Source organism: Apaloderma vittatum, unplaced genomic scaffold (assembly GCF_000703405.1).
Source record: "Apaloderma vittatum isolate BGI_N311 unplaced genomic scaffold, ASM70340v1 scaffold13827, whole genome shotgun sequence".
NCBI lineage: Eukaryota > Metazoa > Chordata > Aves > Trogoniformes > Trogonidae > Apaloderma > Apaloderma vittatum.
The window spans coordinates 56,034-79,804 of record NW_009726816.1 but is presented as its reverse complement, the minus strand read 5'-3'; the positions used below and the strand labels follow the sequence as shown (position 1 = coordinate 79,804).

At 44.8% G+C, this 23,771-nt stretch overlaps 1 protein-coding gene across 1 annotated transcript; it reads left to right on the top strand.

Moving 5' to 3' along the window:
* Positions 1-3: 3 nt before the first annotated feature.
* On the top strand, positions 4-22,005 carry ATIC (5-aminoimidazole-4-carboxamide ribonucleotide formyltransferase/IMP cyclohydrolase; the record flags this gene model as incomplete). Its single annotated transcript, XM_009873440.1, has 15 exons — positions 4-41; positions 2,109-2,185; positions 3,209-3,275; positions 5,148-5,236; positions 6,781-6,932; positions 7,064-7,220; positions 8,106-8,231; positions 8,401-8,508; positions 9,740-9,825; positions 10,993-11,082; positions 12,725-12,853; positions 13,835-13,927; positions 19,740-19,922; positions 21,024-21,179; positions 21,662-22,005. Coding segments are annotated over 15 exons (1,671 nt in total), but the record flags the coding sequence as incomplete, so codon positions are not given.
* Between the last annotated feature and the right edge of the window lie 1,766 nt (positions 22,006-23,771).

The following is a 23,771-nucleotide window of genomic DNA, read 5'->3' as shown; positions in this document are numbered from 1 at the left end:
GGAACCGCCAAATCCCTGAGAGATGCCGGCTTGGCTGTCAGGTACCACCCTTTCTGCCGTGTCTCCGCCAAAGATGCTCAGTTTGAGTCCTGGGGTTGCTTAAAGTGGTTTCTCTGTTTGGAAGCGAGAAGGATTGAAAACCGCTCAGAAAGCAAGTCTTCCTTCCCCCCCAAAAATAAAATAAAATGGAGAAACACCTACCCTCAAGCAAATTTCAGAACTGTCTTGGCCAGAAGTTGGTTGACTGAGGCCAAGGAGTGCTGCCGCGCGGGTCAGCGCATCGAGGTGTCGGGAGCGTTGCGCTGGGGATGATGCCTGGTCTGCCCCAAGCCGGCTTTTTTCCCCCGTGAGGTAATCGGTTGTCTTGAATCTGACCCTGGGGTTGCTCTTCGCAGCCTTCTGAAAGCTGATCTTCGCCTGGTCCCAAGACAGGGCTGACACATGTCAGGGGTATGTTGAGGCTTGCTGGAGATCACTTGTCACAAATAATTTTCCCAGCATGATGGCCAGCTTGATCAGGAAGAGCCTTTAAGTTTTGTGCATTCACTTCTTGAGAAGGGACGTAGAATCATCATCGAATCATGGAATGGCCTAGGTTGGAAGGGACCTTAGAGATCATTTAATCCAACCTCCCTGTCATGGGCAGGGATGCCACCACTGGCTGTTTTGGCCCACGATTCTGGGGAAACTTTAGTTGCTTCCATGCTGTGATTAAGAACCAGCTCCAGCCAAATAAAAATTATTTCCAGTGCAGTGATGAGAAAAAATCTGTCAATTATTTGGCAGGACAGATGGCTGTGACTCCTTTTTTTGCTTCCAGTGAATGCATGGTAGGCCTGTGGGATGTGTCACCAGGAATATACACCATCCCCAGAGCTACCTGTTACTGCTGATACCCAGCACTTGGTGATGTCCCTCCAACTTTTTTGGAAGTTGGCTGTGCAATCAGTGAAACCTGAAGCAAAGGATGGACACATTTCCCCTTCTCTCTCCAATTTATTGTTCTTTTACCATTTTAAACAGTGAAATAGTGTTTTGGCTATGGCTGGGAAGAAGAGTAGTGAGGTATTGCTGCTTTTGAGGATGGTCATCTGCTCTTTCTACAAATTATATTGACTTGGGATTTACTTATCTTTGTTATTTCAGAGTATTTGAGAAATAGCCACACTGCTTAATTGAGTGTGGCCCGTGAACTTGTATTTCCATTCATGAGAAAAACAGTCGTTGCCTCTTTGACCTGTGGTGGGGGCTTGTAGTGAAATTTATATGTTGTGGGTTGTTTTTTTTTTGGTTTGGATCACTTAGAACACAGTGTCCTTTCTGTGTTTCCTGTCAGATGTAGCTTTTTGCTTAAGATACAGATCAACATTTTGTGAAGAATGAGAGAGAATTAAACCAACATTTTGGCTATTTCTACTAATCCTTCTGTACCTAGCAGCATTTTCTAACTAGTTCCCAAAAGCCAACCGTAACAAAACCAATCAGGTCTATCTTATCACAGAATGCCTCATCTCAGAACTACTTCCCAGCCTCACATAAGAGAGATGTGTCCCAGTCTATCACTCAGTGTAGGTTTTTCCCAGCAATTTAGTAATATGCCTTCTGTGCGTTGTGTTCTCACTGAGACAGAAGAAACTGAAGTTTCCAGCCTCCCATAAGAGAGATGCGTCCCAGTCTGTCACTCAGTTTAGGTTTTTCCCAGCAATTTAGTAATATGCCTTCTGTGCATTGTGTTCTCACTGAGAAGCTGAAGTTTAGAGAAGTCACACGTGTGTTTTCTCTCTGACTTACCCCGTGATTGACAGAAAAATGGTGGTGGTTTGTTTTTTTTTTGTAACAGGTGGACCACTGTTTTCTCTCTGACTTACCCCGTGATTGACACAAAAATGGTGGTGGTTTGGTTTTTTTTTGTAACAGGTGGACCAGAATAAGACTAAGATTAATTTCTACCTTCTTACTGCCTTTAAAACTTCTAGGAATTAAGTCTTCTTCTAGTAAAACCAACAGTAGATCTAAATTACTGCCCTGTTGGGAATAGTAACCATTCAGCTTGTAGGTAAAGTTGGTATGGCACGTCTATTATCATGCTGTGTTTTCTTGTTGAGCAGAGATGTTTCGGACCTGACAGGATTCCCTGAAATGTTAGGTGGACGTGTGAAAACTCTTCATCCTGCAGTCCACGCTGGTATGTTTCTGCTAATATATTTTCAGTATAAAAGAGGAATCCACAGGCAGTGAGGGTGGGAAGAAGCGGTTGAGAGATGTCTTTTTTTAAGGGTTGTGTGGAAGAACCAAGTAATGAGAACAGATTTGCTGTAGCAGCGGAAAGAGAGGTGAAAAGCACGGGGTGGAGAAGTGCATGGTGGCTGAATTGCTTCCTCTGTTGCTGTGCTGGCATCTATGCCGTTAGCAGAGGTTTTTCCTCCTCAGGGCTACAAGCAACAGAGTTTCTCTGTAAACGTCTTCGTATGTTCTTTGCAGAGTGTGTTTCAGACTTAGGCAGAGCGCTCCACTGGTTTTAACCTGTGGAGGAATCGTGCTTAGCATAAGGAACATGACAGCGTAGTCTTCCGTGGGTGGTTTCTGCATGCTGTGATATTCCCTGGCTCCTCTTCAGTAAGGAGGATGTCTGAGAATTGGTCAATCTGCACCTTAACACATCTGCTTCCTCATCTCCTGTTACGGTGCTTGAGATCCCTTGAGCAGAACCTGTTTTCCATCGTGCTTGAGGGTTGGAGACAGTCTCCTCTGATGACCTGGAACCAGGGACTGCCACTGCTTACTCTGTGCCTGCGTCTTTCTCCAAGTTTCTACACGCAAACCAGCCACCTACGCTGCTGCTCCGCTAGAGGCACGGCCTCTCTTGCTTCTGTTGTTCCCTGGGCTTTGTGTGTTGTTTGCTGATGAGCGGCAGGTGCCCTTCTCCTCTCCATGAACTCCTTAATGGAAACTTTAGTGTTTTAAGGGTAGCAACTGAATGTTTACGCTAGAATTTAGAATTGCAGGAAAAAAACGCAACCCGTTAGTATGGAATTTGAACAGCCAAGGAGTCAGTGAAATGGAGTAAAGGTAGAGGAGCACAGGCTGAGGAATGTTGTCCGAAGTAGAATCAAAAAGCTTATGATAGTCTGAAGGAAGATGTTGAATTAAAAAAATGCTGGTGCTTTAACTATCTCTTCTAATGAAGATGTACTGTTTCTTTAACTAGGCATTTTGGCTCGCAATATTCCAGAAGATAATGCTGATATGAACAAACAGGATTTCAGCCTTGTGAGGTAAATGTTGGAGGACATGTTGCAATTCATTGGCAATCAGAAATAAACTCTGGAGACCAGTCAGCACCAGTGAATGGGAGCAGTAGGGATTGTAGACCTTCTAGTGGGAAGGTGTTACAGTCTCCTTCCTTTCCCCTGTCAGGAGATACTATGCTTTTAAACATAAGATTTTCCACAGATGCATCTTCATCACTTGTAGTAACAGAAAGCTAAACCAAGGAAGTTACATTGTAGTTTCCACAGGGAACAAAGGTTCATATTTCTTCTGGTTATTTGGGAATTTTTAGACTTTACGTTTAGCCAGTGTTGGACCACGTTACACTTGCAGAGTTGACGTCAGTGCTTTACAAGCTGATGCATCTCCCCTCAATTTGGCTCTGGGTGTCTGATCAGATGACAATTCCTGATTTTGAAATACTTGCTTAGTAAATATACCTTTGATATTTGCATAATGTTTACTGAGTTTCAACACATAAATAAAGAGTCGATGTGAAAAGTGGGTCAGGAACACACATCACTTGGTACAGGCGGAAAACACACAAGATAACAGACAGAAGGCTTTCTTGGAGAGCCATCATGAAAGTGAGCAAGCTGCAGCCAGAAGCTGAACTAACACAGTTTGTGCACTAACATACCAAAGATTTATTTTTTTTCAGGTTTTGTTGGAATGTATTTGCTCAGTACACTCACACAGGGCAGTTTGGGACTGTGTTTAGCTGATTGGTTTTGTCATGTAACTAGTGACTGTGCGTAACCAATTCTGTGTCAGCGGGTAGCTCCCGGTTTAGAAATGAGTGGCTGCACTGAGCACAGTAAATTGTAGGTAGAGCCAGGATGGGAGATACAGTTTGACTGTAGTGAATAGGCCAGAATGCCTCTTCACTTTTAGAATGATTTTTAAAAACTGGCATGCCTAGGATGGATGGATTTCCAGGCTGAATTTGAAAACCTGAGATTTAAAACTGCAGGAATCCTCATAGATGGCTCAGCAGTGGTGGCTCTTGAGAGGATGCTGCATATTAAAGCAGGCTCAGCTGAGATGAGTAACGTGCCTTCACATCAGTGACTTACAGTGTGCTTGCATCTGGAGTAATAATTTGGATTTGAGTTGTCTTGCATAAAGCAGAAGGAGCTGATCCTCAGCAGGAGAGTCTTTGAGAGTCTTTATGCAACTTTGTCTAGTTGCATAAAATTTACATAACCGAGTCAAGATAGGAAACCTTGGTATTGATTGTCTTGACTTCCGCGGATAAAAGCATTAGCAGCAGTAAAGTCCACAGATTCCTGATGGTTTGCAACAGTTATGGAGTGTGAATGGACTGAGGAGGAGAAGCTATTAAAAATAGAACAGACAGTAAAAGGCATCAAAGGAAAAGTGGAGACACATTGTGGATTGATTGTACTTTGTTTGCAACAGACCTTGCCCTGGGTGCTTACACTCTTGTGAAAGTTGGTAGATGCCTGTTTTCAGTACTGCTGAGAGCCCTCTTCACAGTCCTTCCAGACGGCTCAAGTTGTCCACCAAAATCACTAAACATTTAATCACAAGCCCCTGTATTTAAAGGAACTCGTTGTTTTAATTAACTTCTGTAAATTGTGGTTCTGTCCACTGTAATGCTGTTCAATGTGCAGAGGTCAGTTAAACTGTGTAATGCGTGTGCTCTTTCACCACTATAACATCACTTGCCCTTTGGCTGGACGCCACTGACAAATGTTTTGAAGAAAGAAGCCTTGGCTACAGGGTTTCATGTTGGTCCCTAATCTGAGAGATAAGACTGTAAAAATGCTGGTAGTACCTTGTGCCTTCCAAGGCTGGTTTTGTCCTTTTTTATTTCTCATTGAGTAACCCTGCTTTTTCCCCTCAATTCTCAGAGTTGTAGTGTGTAACCTCTACCCCTTTGTGAAGACTGTATCTTCTCCAGGTGTAACTGTGCAAGAGGCAGTGGAAAAGATTGATATTGGTAAGTTCAAGGATTAGCAAATCTATTCTCCTGACAGACTTGATACTTCTTGTCTCCACGTGGTCTCAGTTCTTTTTCTGTTTGGTGTTCTTTTTCGATTTTTTGGTGTTTTGGTTTGTTGGCACAGCTGTAAAAGAAGGCTGCTGAAGGGCTCAGGAGTTGCAAGGAGCAGACTGAAAGCATAATTGGGTAAACCTCATTGCTTTTAAGCAGGTCTATGATTAAAATGGCAGGAGGCTGCTGTAACGGACTGCCAAGCCACGCTACATAGGTGGGCAAGTCACGCTGACCACAAGAGCGAGCCTGATGTACTGTAGAAGGCCACAGCTGTAAAAGAAGGCTGCTGAAGGGCTCAGGAGTTGCAAGGAGCAGACTGAAAGCATAATTGGGTAAACCTCATTGCTTTTAAGCAGGTCTATGATTAAAATGGCAGGAGGCTGCTGTAACGGACTGCCAAGCCACGCTACATAGGTGGGCAAGTCACGCTGACCACAAGAGCGAGCCTGATGTACTGTAGAAGGCTGTGCTAGAAGAGCCAGGTGGAGCACGTTTCCTTTTTTTTGCAGATTGAACTTCTTTTTCAGCCTCTGGCAGTGTAATGAAAGTAAAAATCTGCGAGCTTTGGACAAAATAAGCTGCACCACTGGAAGTGCTCCAGGGATTGCAAAAAACTTCACTTCAGGATCAAGGAGAGGGATTGGTCTACATCTGTGGGAGAACAGTTAGGACCTGTGTTTGGAAGCACAGACACCTGTATCATCAGCAGTTCTGCTCTTCCTGCTGGTTATTAACTTGCTGTTCCTTCACTGCAGTGTCTCTGCTAGGCAGCTTGTGAACAACATAGGCACAATTTTGTGCCATAATGTTGGACTGAGATTGAATTTTCTTGCAGTAGTTTGGTCCAAATGATGCCCAGCAGAGCTCTCCATTAAATGTTTTGTTGAGTAATACTCACTCTGCATGTAGTAGTGCCAGCCTCTACTTTTCCTTTGCAACAACCTACTATCTTGTATGATTTGAAGTGTTATAGGAGCTTTGCAGAGTCAGACTTAAGGGGGAAGCGTGGAATTTTATCTTACGTGGAGAATCTGGGCAGGATTCATTAATATTTGCAGAGAGATTTGGGAACCTCTGTTGCTTGGCAGTGTAGAAGTAAATCTTCCTGCAGACCCTTCCCCAGCCCTGTGTTGCAGAATGATGCTTAAGTGGAGAGAGACGTCCTCTTCAGGACGTGTCTGTGCTGCTTGAGTATGTTCTTGCCGATGATGCTCATCGTGACCCGTGACCTCTTCCCTTGGCACCGCAGCCTGTGGCTGCAAAGGCCATTTGATGTGTGTCTTCACCAGTGGATTGAGTCAAACTCGCCATCCTTGTGCGTTTTGAAGAGCACTTTAAGAGTCTCTTCTCCTTGCTGGTGAGAGGGGAGCACGTTCATCTGGCACAAACGGTCGACTGGCGCATGTCCCTTCTTGGCCTCACACGTAGCTCTTGATTGTACCACGTCTAGAGGGAAAGTGCTTCACGCCTCCATCCTTCCCTTGCAGGAGGGGTTGCCTTGCTGCGGGCGGCTGCCAAGAACCACGCTCGTGTGACCGTTGTGTGTGACCCTGCAGACTACTCTGCGGTAGCTAAAGAGATGGCGACATCAAGGGACAGAGACACCTCTGTAGAAACCAGGCGTCACCTTGCGCTGAAGGTAGGTTGCATTTGCTTGCCGTGAAGGGCTACGCCGGATTTGTGTGCCTTTTGTTTGTTCAGCTTTTTAAACACCAAACTTTGTAAGTTGATGTTTTTGAGTTGATGGGTGTCCCCCCGTTCCATCCCCAGGCTTTCACCCACACTGCTCAGTACGATGCAGCCATCTCTGACTACTTCAGGAAAGAGTACAGCAAGGGGGTGTCCCAGCTGCCCCTGAGGTACGGCATGAATCCTCACCAGAGTCCTGCGCAGCTCTACACCGTGAGACCCAAGCTGCCCCTGACAGGTGAGGCCTAGGCCACGCTGGCCAAAAGGGAGCTCTGGGCTGGCTGGGGAAGGAGGTGGTTGGACCTGTCTGCCAGTTGCTTTTGGAACCGAAATGCCCTCTTGTACTTCAGTCCGAGGGTTGGCTAGCAGTGCCTTAACGCTGCTTTGTTACTAAGAGGCACTGGCTTTGCAATGAGCAAGTTGGGCTGTGTGAGACAGGAAAGCTTGTCTGCTGACCCCCACAAGGTTTATGGTAGCTCTGGGTTCTCTCTTGGTGTGAAATTGTGACCACACTGAAGACACTTTGTGCAGATTCACGTGCTGCACCTTCTGCTTGACATCAGATCCGTATTTTGCAAAGGAAAACCATGTTATCCTTTTAAGAGCCTTTGCTCCTTTCCGTTTTCCTTAGTTAGTTAGTACCTTCCCAACCTTTTTGTGTCACCATGTGCTTTTTGTGTTCTTCCTTGGCAGCACTGCCTCTGCACCTCGGTCAAAGTCAAGCTCTGGTAAGCTTCCTCAGAAATAGATGGCGTTTGTTCCACATGGCTGCCAGTTGAAGAACTCAAAGAACATAAGGGAGAATGTTCTTTTTTTCTTTTGTTCTGCTTTTACAAGAGAGGAGGTGCACGGAGTCAGCATGTGTCTTGCTCCAAAATCATGTCAGCAGCTTCTAGTAGGGAGCAGAATTGAATTGGCATCTTCTGAACTTCAAGACTTGTTCCTTACAAGTCACAGAAGCTTTTCAGGGTACTTAACCTTGCTGAGGAGCCAAGAGTCATTTAGCAAGAATAATTCATAGTGATTTCAGTTCTTGGTGGGAGAAATCTCTTCAGCTTGCTGCCCAAATTGTGGGGAGCAGCCTCCGCCTGATCTAACGTGTCCATTTGTGTGCTGTTGGCAGTGGTGAACGGCTCTCCGGGGTTCATCAACCTGTGTGACGCTCTCAACGCCTGGCAGCTGGTGAAGGAACTCAAGCAAGCGTTGGGCATCCCCGCCGCAGCCTCCTTCAAACACGTCAGTCCTGCAGGTAGGGTGGCTCCTCGTTGCTGGGCTTTTCTCTCTGAACAGACCATGCCTTTCGGTGTGCCCTGCCAGTGGTGTCCCTGTCCTTGACCCTGGTGGTCCGAGTTGGTCCCAGGGGCAGGGACCGGCGAGAGGAATCCGGTTTGAGTGCTCTGGCTCGTGTTTCCCGCTAGGTGCTGCTGTTGGAATACCTCTGAGCGAGCAGGAGGCGCAAGTGTGCATGGTGCACGACTTCCACAAGACCTTAACGCCCTTAGCGTCTGCCTACGCGCGAAGCCGAGGTGAGACCCTCAGGACTAAATGAGCATGTCCAAAGAGCTGAGCACGGTTCTCTGGCCGAGCAGCATGCTCCATGCTTCACACTTCACAAACTCTTGTCTCCATACTCTGCTCCTCCTTTATCAGATTTTTCTCCATAAGGATCTGACCGACTAAATGAACTGTCTCCCTGCCTAAAACCAAACCTTATATATTGTCCCCAAGAGGCTAAAGTCATTTTGGATTCCTTTCCTTGATGTCTGTAGAAGACCTATGGAGATTTTAATTTTTTTTTAATTCAAATTCACGTATATAATTGTGAGAGGTTTTGGCTAAAGGATCTGGATAAACGGCTGTGCTGGTAGCTCACTCAACCTTCCACTGCAGATAGGGTGCTCAGGAATACTTAATTTGAATATAAATGTTTCTGCCTGGCATTTAGTTGGTGGCATTTTAATGCTTTTTTACTGAGGAACTAAAAAAAAAATTTCTAAAATTAACTAAATAAAAATAGCTTCCTCTGCTTAGCTGAGATACTTTGCTAAATCTCTTGTTTTCCGTGGCATTCCTAGAAAATCTGCACAGACTATAGAAAACAAAGCAAACAGACTTGATAAGGGGCACACTGGTTTGGATTCATTCTCACCAAATTAAAGACCGTCTTTGAATGTTGCCTTCAGAAAATCATTGTATGATTGGTAGAAAAATACACCATTAGAATGGCAGGGACAGAAGAATTGACCTTGATAAGTAGTAGAAGATCCATGGTTCACCTTAACTATGCCATTAAATACAGAGAGTATTTATTCTGGAAAAAAAAAATTGCTTTTAGCTACATTTCTGGGTCTGATTTCTTGCAGGAAAAAAGCCAGGTGGGAGCATAGGCATCTAAAAGCTTTCCTCTTTTTCCAACTGTCTCCCATCTAAAATCTTTCTGTGCAATCCTTGCCTTGCCTCATCCTCTTGCCACCACAGCCACAGCAGAGATGCTTGCGGCAGTGAGGGTAGTCATTAGAGGGTTAGAGCTTTGATAAATTCAGTGAAGAAGGAAGAATATCTGAAATGTGGGAATATTTAAAGGTGCAAGTGTTTGAGGTAGGATTTTTCATCCTTGTTGCTCTTGTATGACTTGTTTATTATTTACTGTGGGATTAAATTATTAGCACTCCTGGAAATCAACTGGATTGTAGGAATAAAGACTTTTATTTGCATTATGCTGTAGTTTGATAACTTACTAAAAACCTCATTTTGCAGGTGCTGATCGGATGTCGTCTTTTGGCGACTTCATTGCTCTTTCCGATACCTGCGATGTGGCTACTGCCAAGATTATTTCCAGAGAGGTTAGTTACACAGCACCAAATCATTGGGGTGTGAAAAGGAGAATCCCACTAGACGTAGTCATTGGGTTTTAGCAGCCATTCTTTTTGTATTTGACCCGTTTCACTAAAGAGTGTTGATTGGGCAGTTTGTGTAACTCGATAGCCAGAGTGCAGAATTTACACTGAGATCTTTCCATGCCTTTTCCTTCCTACCAGTTAAAACTTGACTGTGTGAGAGGCTGTGAAATACCAGTGCTTGAAACGCTGCTTTCCAAGTGATGATTGCAAACCTCAGCCTCCGAGTAGGTCTCAGGAAATGAACCCTGATCGCACTGTTGCAATTATCTGGCCATTGAACGGCGGTAATGACAGCAGCAGAGGCCAGAGAGCCGAATGCCACCCTCTTGCCCAAGGCAGGCATTGCTCCCTGCCACCTGGTGCAAGTTCCGTGTAGGCTCAGCTTTCCAGGCTGCACTTTCTGCTTTTCTGGATTCAACTTAAGAGAATCACAGAATTGTTGGAGTTGGAAGGGGCTTCTAGAGATCACTGGTCCAACCCTCCTGGTAAAGCTCCGTAGCTGAGTGCGTTGCACAAGTCACTTGTTTAAATACTGAGTTAAACAACAGGGAGTTAATGCGTTACCAAATGCGTTCATTTGTGAGAATAACATTTGGTGTACTATTACTTAAAAACAACCCCCCCCCAAAAAAAGACCACCTATGGTGTAGGATAGGAATGTGAAAGGTGTAGATTACTTTGTGGCACTGATGAATGTAAACTCTTCAGTTTCAACGCTGTTAACAGCTCTTTTGCCAATGTTTTTGCCTCGTCAGGAGTGTCACTGTTGAAATAACAATTTGAGGGGGGGGGGTTTAAGCCATGTTTACTGAGGGCTGAGAAAAGTGAGCATGTTGTGCATGAACTGTTTCTCCTGGAGGGGAGATATTAGTTATTAGTTCCATTCTACTTAAAGTGGTGGTGGGATATTTTTCACTAACTCCTGCCAAGAGCTGTTTCTGGAACTGAAACCGGTAATGTAGTAGTGCCTTTGGTATTGTCTGGTCAATATAGACCCTGTGAGATGTGCCTTCAGTGCCTTTTTGGAAACAGTGGGTGGAGCTTTTTCAGTATTAGCCCCTCTTTTTATTTTATTTTTGTCACGTGGAAGCTGTAATCTGTGTGTTGCAGGTATCAGATGGTGTGGTAGCTCCTGGCTATGAGGAAGAAGCTCTCAAAATTCTTGCCAAAAAAAAGAATGGTGGTTACTGTGTCCTCCAGGTTTGTATTCCTGCTCAGCTCTAACTCTCCTGTTTCTCTTGTAACTGCTTTTCATAGATGTTAGTGTCCAAATAGCTGGGGGCCTGATCCAGGCACCCCTACAGTGCATGGAAGTGGTTTCCTCTGGATCTTTTGGGATTCCTGTATGAGCTGGAATTCCACCAGCAGTGTTGTGGTTGCATTTAGCCTATAGTCCTAGAGGGGAGTATTTTTATTAATACCTTCTTTGGCTTTCAAAGTGATGTGGATTTAAGGTAATTAAATCTATGAACCAGCAAGAATACTTCAAAGAGACAGAATTTCTGTGTTCTCTTTCCGCTCTTTGCCAGTTTTCTGCTCACTTCTGCTGAATTTGTTCCCTCCCCAAATTCTTTGTATCTAAGATAGAGTGCTTCAGCGATGTTGTGAGTCTTGGCAGTGAGAAGGGTGTGCAGTGTACTGCTGGGGGAGGCCTTGTCTGGGTGTGTGGTATTTGTAGGGACAGACTTTAGCACAGTCAGTGATGAAGATGGCAGCAGAGACAGCGTTCGGACCTTGAATGATACACCTTTATGTATTGCAACCAGGATGCTTGTCAAGGAATATTAATAGAGTGTGATCAAGTCAGCATTGCATTGCCTTCCTGGCTCCCGCAGTGATTGTTGGGACTTCAAAATCATCCAGTTTTGGTGATCATGACTAACAGATTACAGAATGCTGTCAGAGCAGCCAGACTAGTCCTATTTCTGCCTGACTTGGAGAGACAAACTAGCAGAGAACTTTACTATAACATTACAAAAGAAAATCCAAGGCTGGATTGAAGTTGTGATTGTAGCGTTACTACTGGGGAGTGCTGTAGAAGGTGGGTCAGGAGCTTCAGATGAGAAGGAATGAAACTGCAGATAATCTTGGCAGCTGATTTCCTCCTGAATTCAGTTAGCTTTGCAAGGGCTGTATGTTCAGGGCCTGTCTGCAAAGGGATGCGAAGGCAAGTTGATCTGAACAACTTTAAACGGATTAGGGAGACCACATTAAGCGTATGCATGCTCCTATTTAGAGCTGGTGGCCTTAATCTGGTTTACTTCGTGTCTCGATAAGATGAACTGGGGCTACCAAAATTTTAAATAAGCCCATGCACGGGTAAACCTGAATGCAGTTTTACTTTACCTCTTGCACTGACGTAAATTGACCGTGCTGCGTGCTTGTTTGGAGATGTGCCCCAAGAGAGTGCGTCTCTGGAAATAATTGCGTTCACTGTTAAATGCTGAAGAGGGCTGGGAATTGTGCCTCGAGGCATGTATGAAGCAGCTCAAAATATTTCTACCTTCCTGTGGAATACTGGAAGGCTCTTTTCGTGGGGGTGTTTTTCTCTTCCTGTGAAAGACTAGAAGACTTTGTAGATTTCTGTGGCTCGCAACATGGGCATTTGTATATATTCATGTACACTGCATTACCTCTCCTCCCCCTGTAAACGTCACTTCATGCGGTTGAGACCTTGCTGCTCCAGTTAATTCTAATCACTTCTGATGATTTGACAGTGATTTGTATAAACATTTCACTTATTTTGAATTCTTTAGGTGATGTATTTTAACCTAAGCTACTGCTGAACGTTGCCTTTGAATTGCTTTAAGAATGTTTTATTGGCCTGTCCTTTGGCTTTTAGATGGATCCCCGTTACGAGCCAGACGACAATGAGATTCGAACCCTCTATGGATTGCACCTCATGCAGAAGAGGAATGATGCAGTCATTGACCGGTCATTGTTCAAGAACATTGTTACAAAGAATAAAAATGTAAGTGTCAGATGATAAACGAGCTTGAGGACTGGTGGAATGAACTGGTGTCCTTTCATCACGGAAGTCAACACTGTTCTATTTTAAGGGCTCTAAAAATGTTTTAATGAGATTGAACTGGCTCTTAACAAAACAATGCAGCAAACTGTCTGGACCGAATATACTTGGGTAAATCAGCATAGTTCGCCTTTGTTTTGATTCCTTGCATAAATAAGAGGAGCTGAATCTTGCCCTTTATCTCAGACTACCAAAATATTTTTATTTAGTGTTTATAAGAAGCTACCGTGTGTAATTTCTTATGGTGAGACTACCATGTGCTAAGGATCCACTATGACCTCATTCTTACTGACTGTTTCTCCCTTTTTTGTACAGTGTGTTGTATAAACTCTGTCCTTGCTGATATTGCTTAGCATTTAGAGTTCACATCACAAGGAAATTATCAGTTATTTCTTTGTCTCTGATCTTGTCCTCATTTAAAAAAAAATAAAATGTCAGTGAGCACATGATTAGTCATGGGCTCAGAAACAAGTTCAGACACTGAGGTAATAAAAATCAGTTTGACCAATTAATAATGGAATGGACTTAAACATAATACTCAATGTGGATATTAGGAGCTATTATTATTATTGTGCTGGCCCTGTGTGTCCTTAAGCATGTGCTCATTTCGCCTACGAGCATACCTGATGACGGTGAGCAGAAGGAGAAGACTTTGCGGGCTTAGGGTCAGTGAGAGAGCCCTCTTGACCTGGTACGACTCTTATCCCTCTGAGCTATGAGGTTAGCTGCCAAACCAATCATTTGCAGTTTTTAATCTGAACAAAATTTGATCGTAATTGAACCAACCAGGAGATTTTTCGTGACTTTGTTTTCCTTCCCCGTGATATAGTACTGTTGATGGCTTCCAGGGCTTTGCAGATCAGTAACCAGCTGGCTACTCGTGGTTGTTAGCATGGGCTGTTGACAGTGGCCTTTTTCTTTCAGCTGCCCGAGTCTGCTGTCCGAGACCTGATTGTTGCCAGCATCGCTGTCAAGTACACCCAGTCCAATTCGGTTTGCTACGCCAAGGATGGGCAGGTAACCAGCTGGGGCAGCTCTGCAGAGCCACACTGTCACAGCCAAGCTGGTCAGAGCGTGCTTTTGTCAGGCTGGGGGTTTCAAATCATTTAGTGTACAGGAAGCTATTAAACAGGTACACATGAACTGCCCTAGCCAGAACGGCCACAAAACCTGTGGTTCTCAAGAGGGTGCTTCAAAACCTCAGTGTAGTTTGGATTTTTTTTGTGGTAATGACAGGGCTGGCCCTTTCAGTGATAGAGCTGGAAAAGCTCTCACGTGCTTCTGCAAGTTTGGCCTTGAGTCGTTTCTAACTAGTCTGTCCTCCTATACAATTTTTTGGGGGCATGTACATATGTTATACTCTGTATAGAGCCTTAGGAAATGACTGGATTTCACAGCTGGATTCTGACTGCTGAAATGGTTCTTAGTTTTGTTTTCACTTTTTTTATAAGAAGGATTGGATGTTCTTTCTTTTTTCCCCTTTGGGGCAGTAGTAATCTAGTCTTCTTGATTTTTTCCTTGTTTGTTTTTTTTTTAAAAGCTTATGATGGATGTTGGGATTTTTAGGAGCATTATCAAATGTGTAGCTGAGATATGAATCGCGAGTTTAAAAAAAAATCCTTTCTTTCCAAGTTATCACTAGGTGTTCAGCTTAAATCAGTTATCCAAAACCTGTTGTAAATCTATTAAAAGTTGTATTTTTGCCCAGCAGCTCATTCTCATAATACAGCTGTTTAGCTGGTTCTCTGCTCTTCATGGTAACTTTTCCATAGGCCTGGATTATTAAGAAAAAACACAAAAAAACCCAAAAGAGCAGAAAAAGACAAAGAATGCTTTTGATCTTGAGCTTGAGTATATTGTAAATCAGTAAAATGGACCAAACGGTGTACCCTGCAGGAACAGGCTGTGAATGAACTGCAAAAACACTGTCCTTTTTGCATCAGTACTCCCCTGCATTTGTCAGATGGTTGTTACAGCCTGAAAACATTGCACTGCTGTCTCACGGCACTTTCTGGGGTCTTGTCCTGTACGGCTCTTGTAAATGTGTCTCTGGAGATGTGGCATTTTTCTTTTATCTGGCTTCGGGGATTTTTTTTCTTGCTTTCAGATGGTTGTCTGTGCTCAAGAGTGTTAGTTCTCATCGCCCCAGACCACAGGGGTCGCTATCTTTGCTCCTTTTCCCTTGCTACAGCAACAACTTCCTCAGTGCTTTTGCAAGTCTGGGCTTACCGTGGTGCTGCAGATGTTTCTGAAATGAGCGTGGTAACGCATGTACCATATGGAAGGGAGAAAGCATGAGGGGGAGTGAGGAGCACTGTGGGCAGACGGGGATTGAACTAGCTGGGCTTCACTGATGTTTTTGCGTATTTGCAGGCATATATTTTAATCAAATACAGATGTGCGTTGTCTTCATTTGTTATATATGTGACAGGGAAGGCCAAAATCAGAAGTCACAGAATCCTGGAATCATTTAGGTTGGAAAATGCCCTTAAGATGGAGTGCAACAGTAAGTCTGTGTACTGCACTAAGAAACAAGTGACTTTTTTTAACTGTAAAGGTCAGCAGCCGTTACAGTCACTTAATCAAGGAGGTGGTGAATCTCCATTGGGGTCTTCAGATCAAAGCTTAGTGTCTTCCTTAAGAGACTTGTCACAGTCCAAATGCAGAAACAGCGGTATCACATGCTATAGGTAGTGATGGAGGAGCTCAGATAGGAGCTCCCTTCTGGTTTTAAAATCTCCAAGGGCTTCCTGAGACTGTTAAGTATCGAGACCACTGTTCTTCAGATGCAGGTGGGGAAGGAAATAAGTCCCACTGGAAACCAGTCTTCCTAAGATAGTGGTTCACTTGGATTCTCCTTGCTGATGCTGTGCAGAACTAACTAGCGGTCACGTCAGCTACTGAGACGTACCATCAGAAGCCTACAGGAATATGTGGGTACAAACCAAAAACCAGCACAGATCAGGAACAGAAATGAAAAGTACCTTCCAGACTGTTACACTTAAAATGCTTTTCCAGGCTTTGACTCATTTTGAGATATGTGAGCCAAGCCTGGGAAGCCCAGCTTACTTTCAATTCTATTGCTTTTGCATTTCCAGGGGTTACTTCAGCCTCGCAGCATCTCTGTCGCTTAGCAAAACCTTTGTGTGCCAGACATCCAGAATGTTTTAGACAGCTTGGCTTTGTTCAGTTCAGGAGTGGATTGGCAACTCCAGCAAGGGCTGATGCTTGTGTTAATAACTTATAGGAAAGCATGGAGTGAGAGAAGGCATTTATGGACTTGAGTGGCACTTAATTTGCAGGAAGCCAGCTGCCACTAATTACAATAAACACTATTGCTTGTTCTGTCTGACTTTTCAGCACCGAAGCCTGTCTGTAACGTGTTGATTTACACTTTCTTTAATGATACAATCATGTTTTAAATTAGTAATTCAAGATTATTCTCTTTCTTTAATCACTGTGCAGTAGGATAAAACAAACCTGTTAATCTACCTTGCTGTTTTCTACCCATGGTGCAGACATTTGTCATTTGCTTTGTTGTTTGTTTGTCTTCCCAACTGTCAAGTCCTTCATTTAATTTTTATAATTTCAAATGTATTTAGAGTTTCTGCTTTCACTTATTATTCAGCGTAGGTCTATGTATCCTGGATCGTTTTGCAAGGATCCTTTGGGCATTGTCCATTTTGTCCACTCCGTGCTTTTGCGCAGCATTTGAGCTGTCGGGCAGGTTTGGCTTTCCTGCAAGCCAGAGTGTTTTGATCAAGCAATTCTTAGTTTTCACCCAAGCTGGTTTTATGAAGTGATTTTTCTACTCACCCTGTATTACTGTCTACCATTACTCCTCACACTTAATAGGCTCTACTTAAGTACTTTGTGATTCCCAGGAGATTAAATTCTGAAAGAAACTTAATTTTTGTGTAGAAAACAGACAGAAAATAGAGGGGGAAGGATTCTCTTGTGGAGGATTTTGAGTTTCAGCTGTGTTTTCTTAAGAGAGAAATAAGGTGTAGGAAGAAGCAAAAGAGAAAGAAACACAAAGTGAAAAAGGGGGAGAAGAGATACATTCGGACATGCCAGTGTACCTTCAGGTACAAGGCTGTAGTTTGCATTAGCAGGAGCTCAACTTCCTGATTTCTCTTCTTGAGACCAGAAATTCCAGGTTAGACTGAAGATATCTTCCCCTTCAGTTTTGCATCAAAAAATATTTTCTTACAAAAAAGGATTTCACTTTCTCTGGATCACCCATTTTCTAGTCAAGTGCATCTTATCAGCACATTTTTCCAGGTTGTAACTGTGAATTTCCATCTAAAATAATGTGGACTCATCAGAAGGAGGCGGCTTTTATATCCTTTTGCCCATTAAGCCATTGTAAAAACTTCCCTATGATGCAGATAATCTCTCTGTAGATTTGGGGATGCCTGTGAGGAGTTTACAGGACACGTCACTTGAACTGAAGTGCAAAGCTTCGGCCATTTCAGAGTTGTTGAATATAAGCCAAAGTGCAGTTACACATCTTCTGACAAACTTCAGGTCACAAAAAAAAATACTAAACATTTTGAGTAACTCGGATAGAAAAGAAAAACACGCTTTTTGGGAAGGGTGATTGGTGCTGACAGGTAAGAGAGCTTGATTTCTAACAGACTAGCCAGCTCCATCACCAGAGTGCAAGGCCACAGCTCACAAGTACATGGTGAAGATGAGGCACCATTCTGGCTGGGAAAGGGCGTGGGACACTACGCTTCTGCCACACAACATCATATTTTTCAGAAACCTGGGATGTGTCATGGTCTTTTGGCTTTCGTACCAGCAGTCTGTGCAGTACTCTCCACCATCTGCATCCCCAGCTAAAAATGTTTGCCTTAGCCTAGCCTGGCTTGCTAGGGCTGCTCTTAAGGGCTGAGTGATAGCTAATGGTGTGCTGTGTATGGCAATTTTAAGCCCTCTTCTTTGTGCAATGAGAGAGGAAAAACTCTGGCAGACACGATAGACCAATGTGGAGATGCCGGGTCCCTGCATGTTTGAAGGTTAAACATGGTTGATGTGAGAGCAGAGGTTAGGCATCAGGAGTGTTTGTGAGGGGGAGGCTGCCACTAAGCCATGAGAAACTTCGCATCTATTTAGCATTTGTGATAAACCCACAAGGATGTTAGTATTACTAAGCAGTGATGACTTCAGTTACAGCTGAGGAGATGGTATTAGGTAGCAACCTAAGCCTTTTGTTTACTCCTTGGAGGAACAGTATCCAGCAGCAGCATGTTTTATGGTTCTGGTAAGAGGTGAAGTCACTGTGTCTTGATGAATGAGAAGACAAATGATTCATTCCTTTGAGGACAGCTTTTGACTTATAGCTTTACCATCTGTTTCAGTATGAGCTGGAAACTCTGAGGCACTGGCCAGAACCGCTAGCCTCAACACGGTGTCCCTGGAGCAGTCTGCCATGCGAGCAGTCTGGTGAACAATTCAGCTGTGGCTTCATAGGAGGAGGAAATTATAGGAGAGAGACTTGTTTTCCATCAGCTCTCTGGTTTGAAATGGCAGGAGCTCTCTCTGGAAAGCAAGACCTGCAGCTCTGAAAGCCACAGAGAAAAGTTTTTCCCAGCCCAGATTTGACAGCCATGGCACGTCACGGCAGGGGCAAAGCTGAGGGCCAGCAGACAATCTGGAACCCAAGAGACCTTAGCTCAGTCCCTTGTGTTTGCCAGCTGTGACTGCAGGCACCCCACATCTGCAGGGGTTCTTCTGCCAGTGTCTGGTAACCAAGATGTCCCTGCTTACTGCAGGGGGGTTGGACTAGATGACCTTAAAAGGTCCATTTCAACCCAACGCATTTTGTGATTCTGTGTTTCCAGCCACATTCAGGTCTCAGTGGGGTCAGCACCCAAGAGTTGCCTTTGTCTCCAGGGTGGGTTTGCCAGCGCAGGTGGGATGCAAGAGGTTTTTGCTTTGCGTGTTGAATTGCGAGAGGTGGCTCACCGAGTTACTTGACCACCAGACTCCAAAGATGTCTCTGCATATTTCAATCTACAATGTACCTGAAAAAATGAACGGAGGTAGAATGTGTTTGATGAGATCTCTGAAGGAAGTGATCTGATAAAAGCAAGTGGAAACTGAGCAAATAATGTAGTTTCATAACAGCTTCCTTGAGGAAAAGAAATCACCTTTTGGATTTTGCTTCTGGAAGCACTAGGTCTGTTTTATTTAATAGCACTTGTGTTTGATATTAGGTTAGCAGCAGTTATTTTAAAAAAACCCTGGACTCTCTGGCAGGTGGCAGAGTAGGAAATGTGTTGGTAGCTCCAAGGCCTTGTCAATTTGTGCTACTGACCAGCCTTTCTGATTGAGCCGTGGATTTACTTTATTAGCCTTGACAGACAGACTGTCCTGTCGTTCACTACGTATCCCAGCTGATCTGTTTGAGCTGTGTATGCCTAGCCCACTAGGAAGGAGGATGGCGTTAACTGAAGTGCTCTTTTCAAGAACAGGCGAAGGGATTTTGTTTTGCCTTAAACAAAAGCCCTAATTGTGTCACTCTCCTGAGGTTAACGGTTTGACTCTGATAGCTGGGGCTGTGTTGTTTAGAAGGATGAAAGAACAGAGCGACTGTCAGCTCAGCAGAGCTGTGCAAGTTAGCAGTGCAGGAAGCTGACCCTGTAACCAATTTACAGGATTGCAGATGCAGGTATTTTCAAAGTTTTTCTTGCTTATTGCCTACACTCTTTTTCTGCTTCAGTGAGGAGCAGCTAATTTGTGGGAGGTCTTTCCTAACACAGCTCTGACTGTGATTTCTGTGCAGCAAGGTGTGATTGTGGTTTGCATCTATATGCTTCAGGTCATAGGTATTGGAGCTGGCCAGCAGTCCCGGATCCACTGCACGCGTCTGGCTGGGGACAAGGCAAACAACTGGTGGCTCCGGCACCACCCACGTGTGCTCTCCATGAAGTTCAAAGCGGGCGTGAAGCGAGCAGAGATCTCTAATGCCATTGATCAGTATGTCACTGGGACCATCGGTGAGGTAAGGCCTGGCTGAGAAGCTTCCCTGCAGAGCCCAGCTTCAGCAAAACAAAGTCTTCACACAGTACTTAAGCCTGGCTTGAGTTTGGTGCATGGCTGTCCGTACTAGATGATCCCAAAGAGCTGGAGGATCAAGTGGCCAGGGCCCAGGATGGCGACCTCCCCAAGCTCATTTAAGGGCTCGGTGGCAACGGTCCTGATTTGCCCATCTGACACTGCTCCAGGTGCTGGAACCTGTCCCATGCTTTGGTGTGCAGTTGGTTTTGTCTGACAGTTCTCCCCAGCAGTAAGGAAGGGTTAAAGCTGCAGTTGGTGTTTCAGCTCTCACTGGCCTGTCAGGGCAGCTATCCTTCCCTTCTCGCATGGTGCCATTTGCTTGTGTGGCATTTTGGATTCTCAGAATGCCCCTGACTAGGAAGGGTTAAAGCTGCAGTTGGTATTTCAGCTCTCACTGGCCTGTCAGGGCAGCTATCCTTCCCTTCTTGCATGGTGCCATTTGCTTTGTGGCATTTTGGATTCTCAGAATCCCCCTGACTTCACTGTTATGAGCAATAGTGAGACAAGAAAATAGTATGTCCTTTTTGAGTATTGAAAGGCAAGAACTGGATTGGAGACCTCGTGAATCATCTCTGTGAGCAGTTGCTTGTTTAAAGAGGTAAGAGCTGGAGCAGTCGCTGTTTCAGAAGGTGAATCGTAAACCAAGCTGCTCTTTGTCATGTGTTAAGTCATCTACCAGATCCCATTTGCATGTGCTGGCCTTTACAGTGAGCAGCATACTGCAGGCAGGCCAAGGGAAGCATCTTGGAATTAAAACAGAGAGAGAAGTAATCCCTTGAGCCCTGGGGTGAGAAGAAGGAGTTAAAAGAATGCGAAGAAGAGCTGATGGTGGTAATCTGTTTCCACCACCATTGGGATTTTAAAATCCCTGCTATGAAGTTCCAGGTAGCAGCACCATGGGACCAGAAAGCCTGGCCGAAGTGAGTGTCGGAGGGATGCCATCGTCACTCCTCCATACATGCCCCTGGCCGGAGCCCACAGGGGACTGCCAGGACTGCCAGGAGCCTGTGCTTTGGGGCTGAGCTGCCTTCTTCTGTTCTTGCAGGACGAAGACCTGGTGAAATGGCAGGCGATGTTTGAAGAGGTGCCTGCACAGTTAACAGAAGCGGAGAAGAAGCAGTGGATTTCCAAGCTGACTGCTGTCTCCCTCAGCTCTGATGCGTTCTTCCCTTTTAGGGATAATGTCGACAGAGCTAAACGGGTAAGGTCACAGCAGGCCAGGATGTCTGGGTGACTCCAAGGAAACATCTGTGCAGCTCAGGCTTTTTATTTTAATTTTGTGTGGACTGCTGGGGAATCTCTGTTCTGCACTGCTGACTAGAAAAGCACATCCTGGGAAGGGTGTTTCTCGCGGTTACTGGTCTCACTTGGGTGGCAATTATCCAGCCATTGCTCAGTTTGTTGATCTGGGATGACTAGAGAATTAAAGTTCATTAAACCGTTTAAGAAGATTGAGACAAGGCCTGTGGCTTCCAGAGGAACCATTTGACTCATTTCTGAGCTGTGGAGGGAACTGACTGCTCATATGAGGAGCTCCTGTGGGAACTGCTGTGGGCAATGGAAGCCTTTGTTTGTTCTTAGTGTCATGGGACGCGGATGAAGGTCCTGGGCTGCCAGTTCCTTTTCAGGGGGATTTTGGTTTCCCATCCTCTAATCCTGCCACTTGTCTCTGTCTTTGTTCAGAGCGGAGTGCAGTTCATCGCTGCCCCATCTGGCTCGGCTGCTGACGAGGTCGTGATTGAAGCTTGCAATGAGCTGGGGATAACTCTCATTCACACCAATCTTCGGCTGTTTCATCACTGAGTTTGCCGCGGGCTGATGCGGTCCCTCCTTGGTCACAGTCTCACCAGCAGCAGCAACTGGAATATCGGCAGCTCAATTGGGAGGCACCTGCGGTCTGTGCTTAGCAAGCGTTTGTCAGAGCTGTAAATGAGATCTTTCCCCAAGTTAACAGGGAAGGAAGGTGCAAGAAGTTGGCCTCTAATGTAGAAAATAAGTCTCTTTTGCAAATAAACTTACGGTTCTTAGCTATGTAGCGTCTGTAGTCTTGTGTCATCCAAATACAGTGTCCTCAGTTTGATTTTTTGAGGTATGTTTTATGGTCCAGACTTTATATTCATTAGAAGGCCTCTGGAATAGTGTGAAAGCCCAAGCTGTTAATGACCTGATGAAACTCTGTGGAGTAAACTGAACTGAGCTGCGCTTCTGTAATTCATTATAGAAGGATAATTCATTATCCTTTCCCTCTGTGAGGAGAGGGGAACCAGTCCTTTGTGCAAGGCAATCTCAGGTTTGGGTGCTCTGAATCCTGCCCCAGCTTTGTGCTTTGGGCTGAGAGGCCGTGTGGGATTGCTTTCTTGGAGGTAAAAGACTCATTCCTGCGAGTCTGACTGCTTGGGGGGGTTCGATGCAGAGTTCATAGGCAGGCAGCTGGGAAGCATCTTGCCCGAAGCCACTTCCCCTCTCCATTGTGCTCCATTTGCATTAAGCAGATTTGAGCTCTGATTAGAAAAACAAAGTGAAAATCTGGAGCACACAGAGATGAATATAGTAACAGCCCAGACACGTTTTTTGCTGGCAATTGCTGTGACCATTTCAAAAGGTTGTGGGTTTTTGGGTTTTTTTTTGGTTTCGTTCTATAAAATCTGTTCATTTTTGGCAAAGAATGGTCCACAGTTTTGCAATAAACACTTCTGTCACGGCTCTGATCTCAGCCGGTAGAGAGCAGAAAGTCTGCGTGTATTCCCTTTGCTCAAGCAGGCGCAGGAGTGCGTAGGTAGGACATGGGCCAGGAAGAGGGAAAATTCAGGTCATGTTCCTGGCTCTGCTGTTGACTTGCCGTGACTGTGGGCGTGTGTTTTATTTTACCTGACTGCCTGTTTGATCCAGAACTGAGGAATGCAAAGGTATTTCCTGGGGGATAAGAGTTATTTGAGATATCATAATCCACACACTGGTTTTCCTTTAACTCTGTCATTCCATCCACTCTATGTACATGTGCCCCCCTTGCCCTCCTTATGTCTGAGGCACTGGGCACTGCCCAGGGATTCTGTGCGCCCAACGCTGCCCTTGCTCTGGCCTGAAAGGAAGCAATCTTCTCTCTTCTCTGATCTTCACAGTAGATTATTATTTTCTTTCCTGATCTCTGCAGTGGATTATTTCCAAGTGGCTGGGTTAGGCAGGACAGGGTAGAGAGGATTCTATTTTTTGGAGCCAGTAGTCCAAAGTAAGTTAATGGCTTGCCTGTTGGCTGTGCTAACCCAGGCCCTGGCCCCCAACTGCTTTCTGTGCTGTCGCTTCCTGGGGTTTGGCCCTGTTTGGAGTCTTCCCTGGTTTATTAGCTTATACTTTAAAATCTGGGTTTCAGACTCTCTTTCACCGTTGTTCTATTCCTGTCATGCTGTTTTGACCATAGCTGGTACATCCCATGCTGCGAGGTTCTCTTGGGAATCTGTTTGCTTGTTCTTTACCTGCCTCTAAAGTGTTGGCTAAAACAAGAGACTGGTAACAAGCATCTGGCAGCTCCTGTTCTCATGCATCCCTGCTTATCATGTACCCTTTGTTTGCTGTCCTTGGGGCACTGTTTAATCTGCTGATAGAAGTTAATAGGTACTGATCTTCCAGATGAAATCTCTGCATGAAATGCTGGTAAATGTCTAACTAAGGTGATCCCTACCTAAGGCTTGTCTCGCGTCTTACCTGTGCTGAGCAACATGCAATCTCCTGTGAACATAACATCTCAAAACATCTCACAGCATCCATAGAGGGATGTTATTGCTTCTTGCTGTGCCTG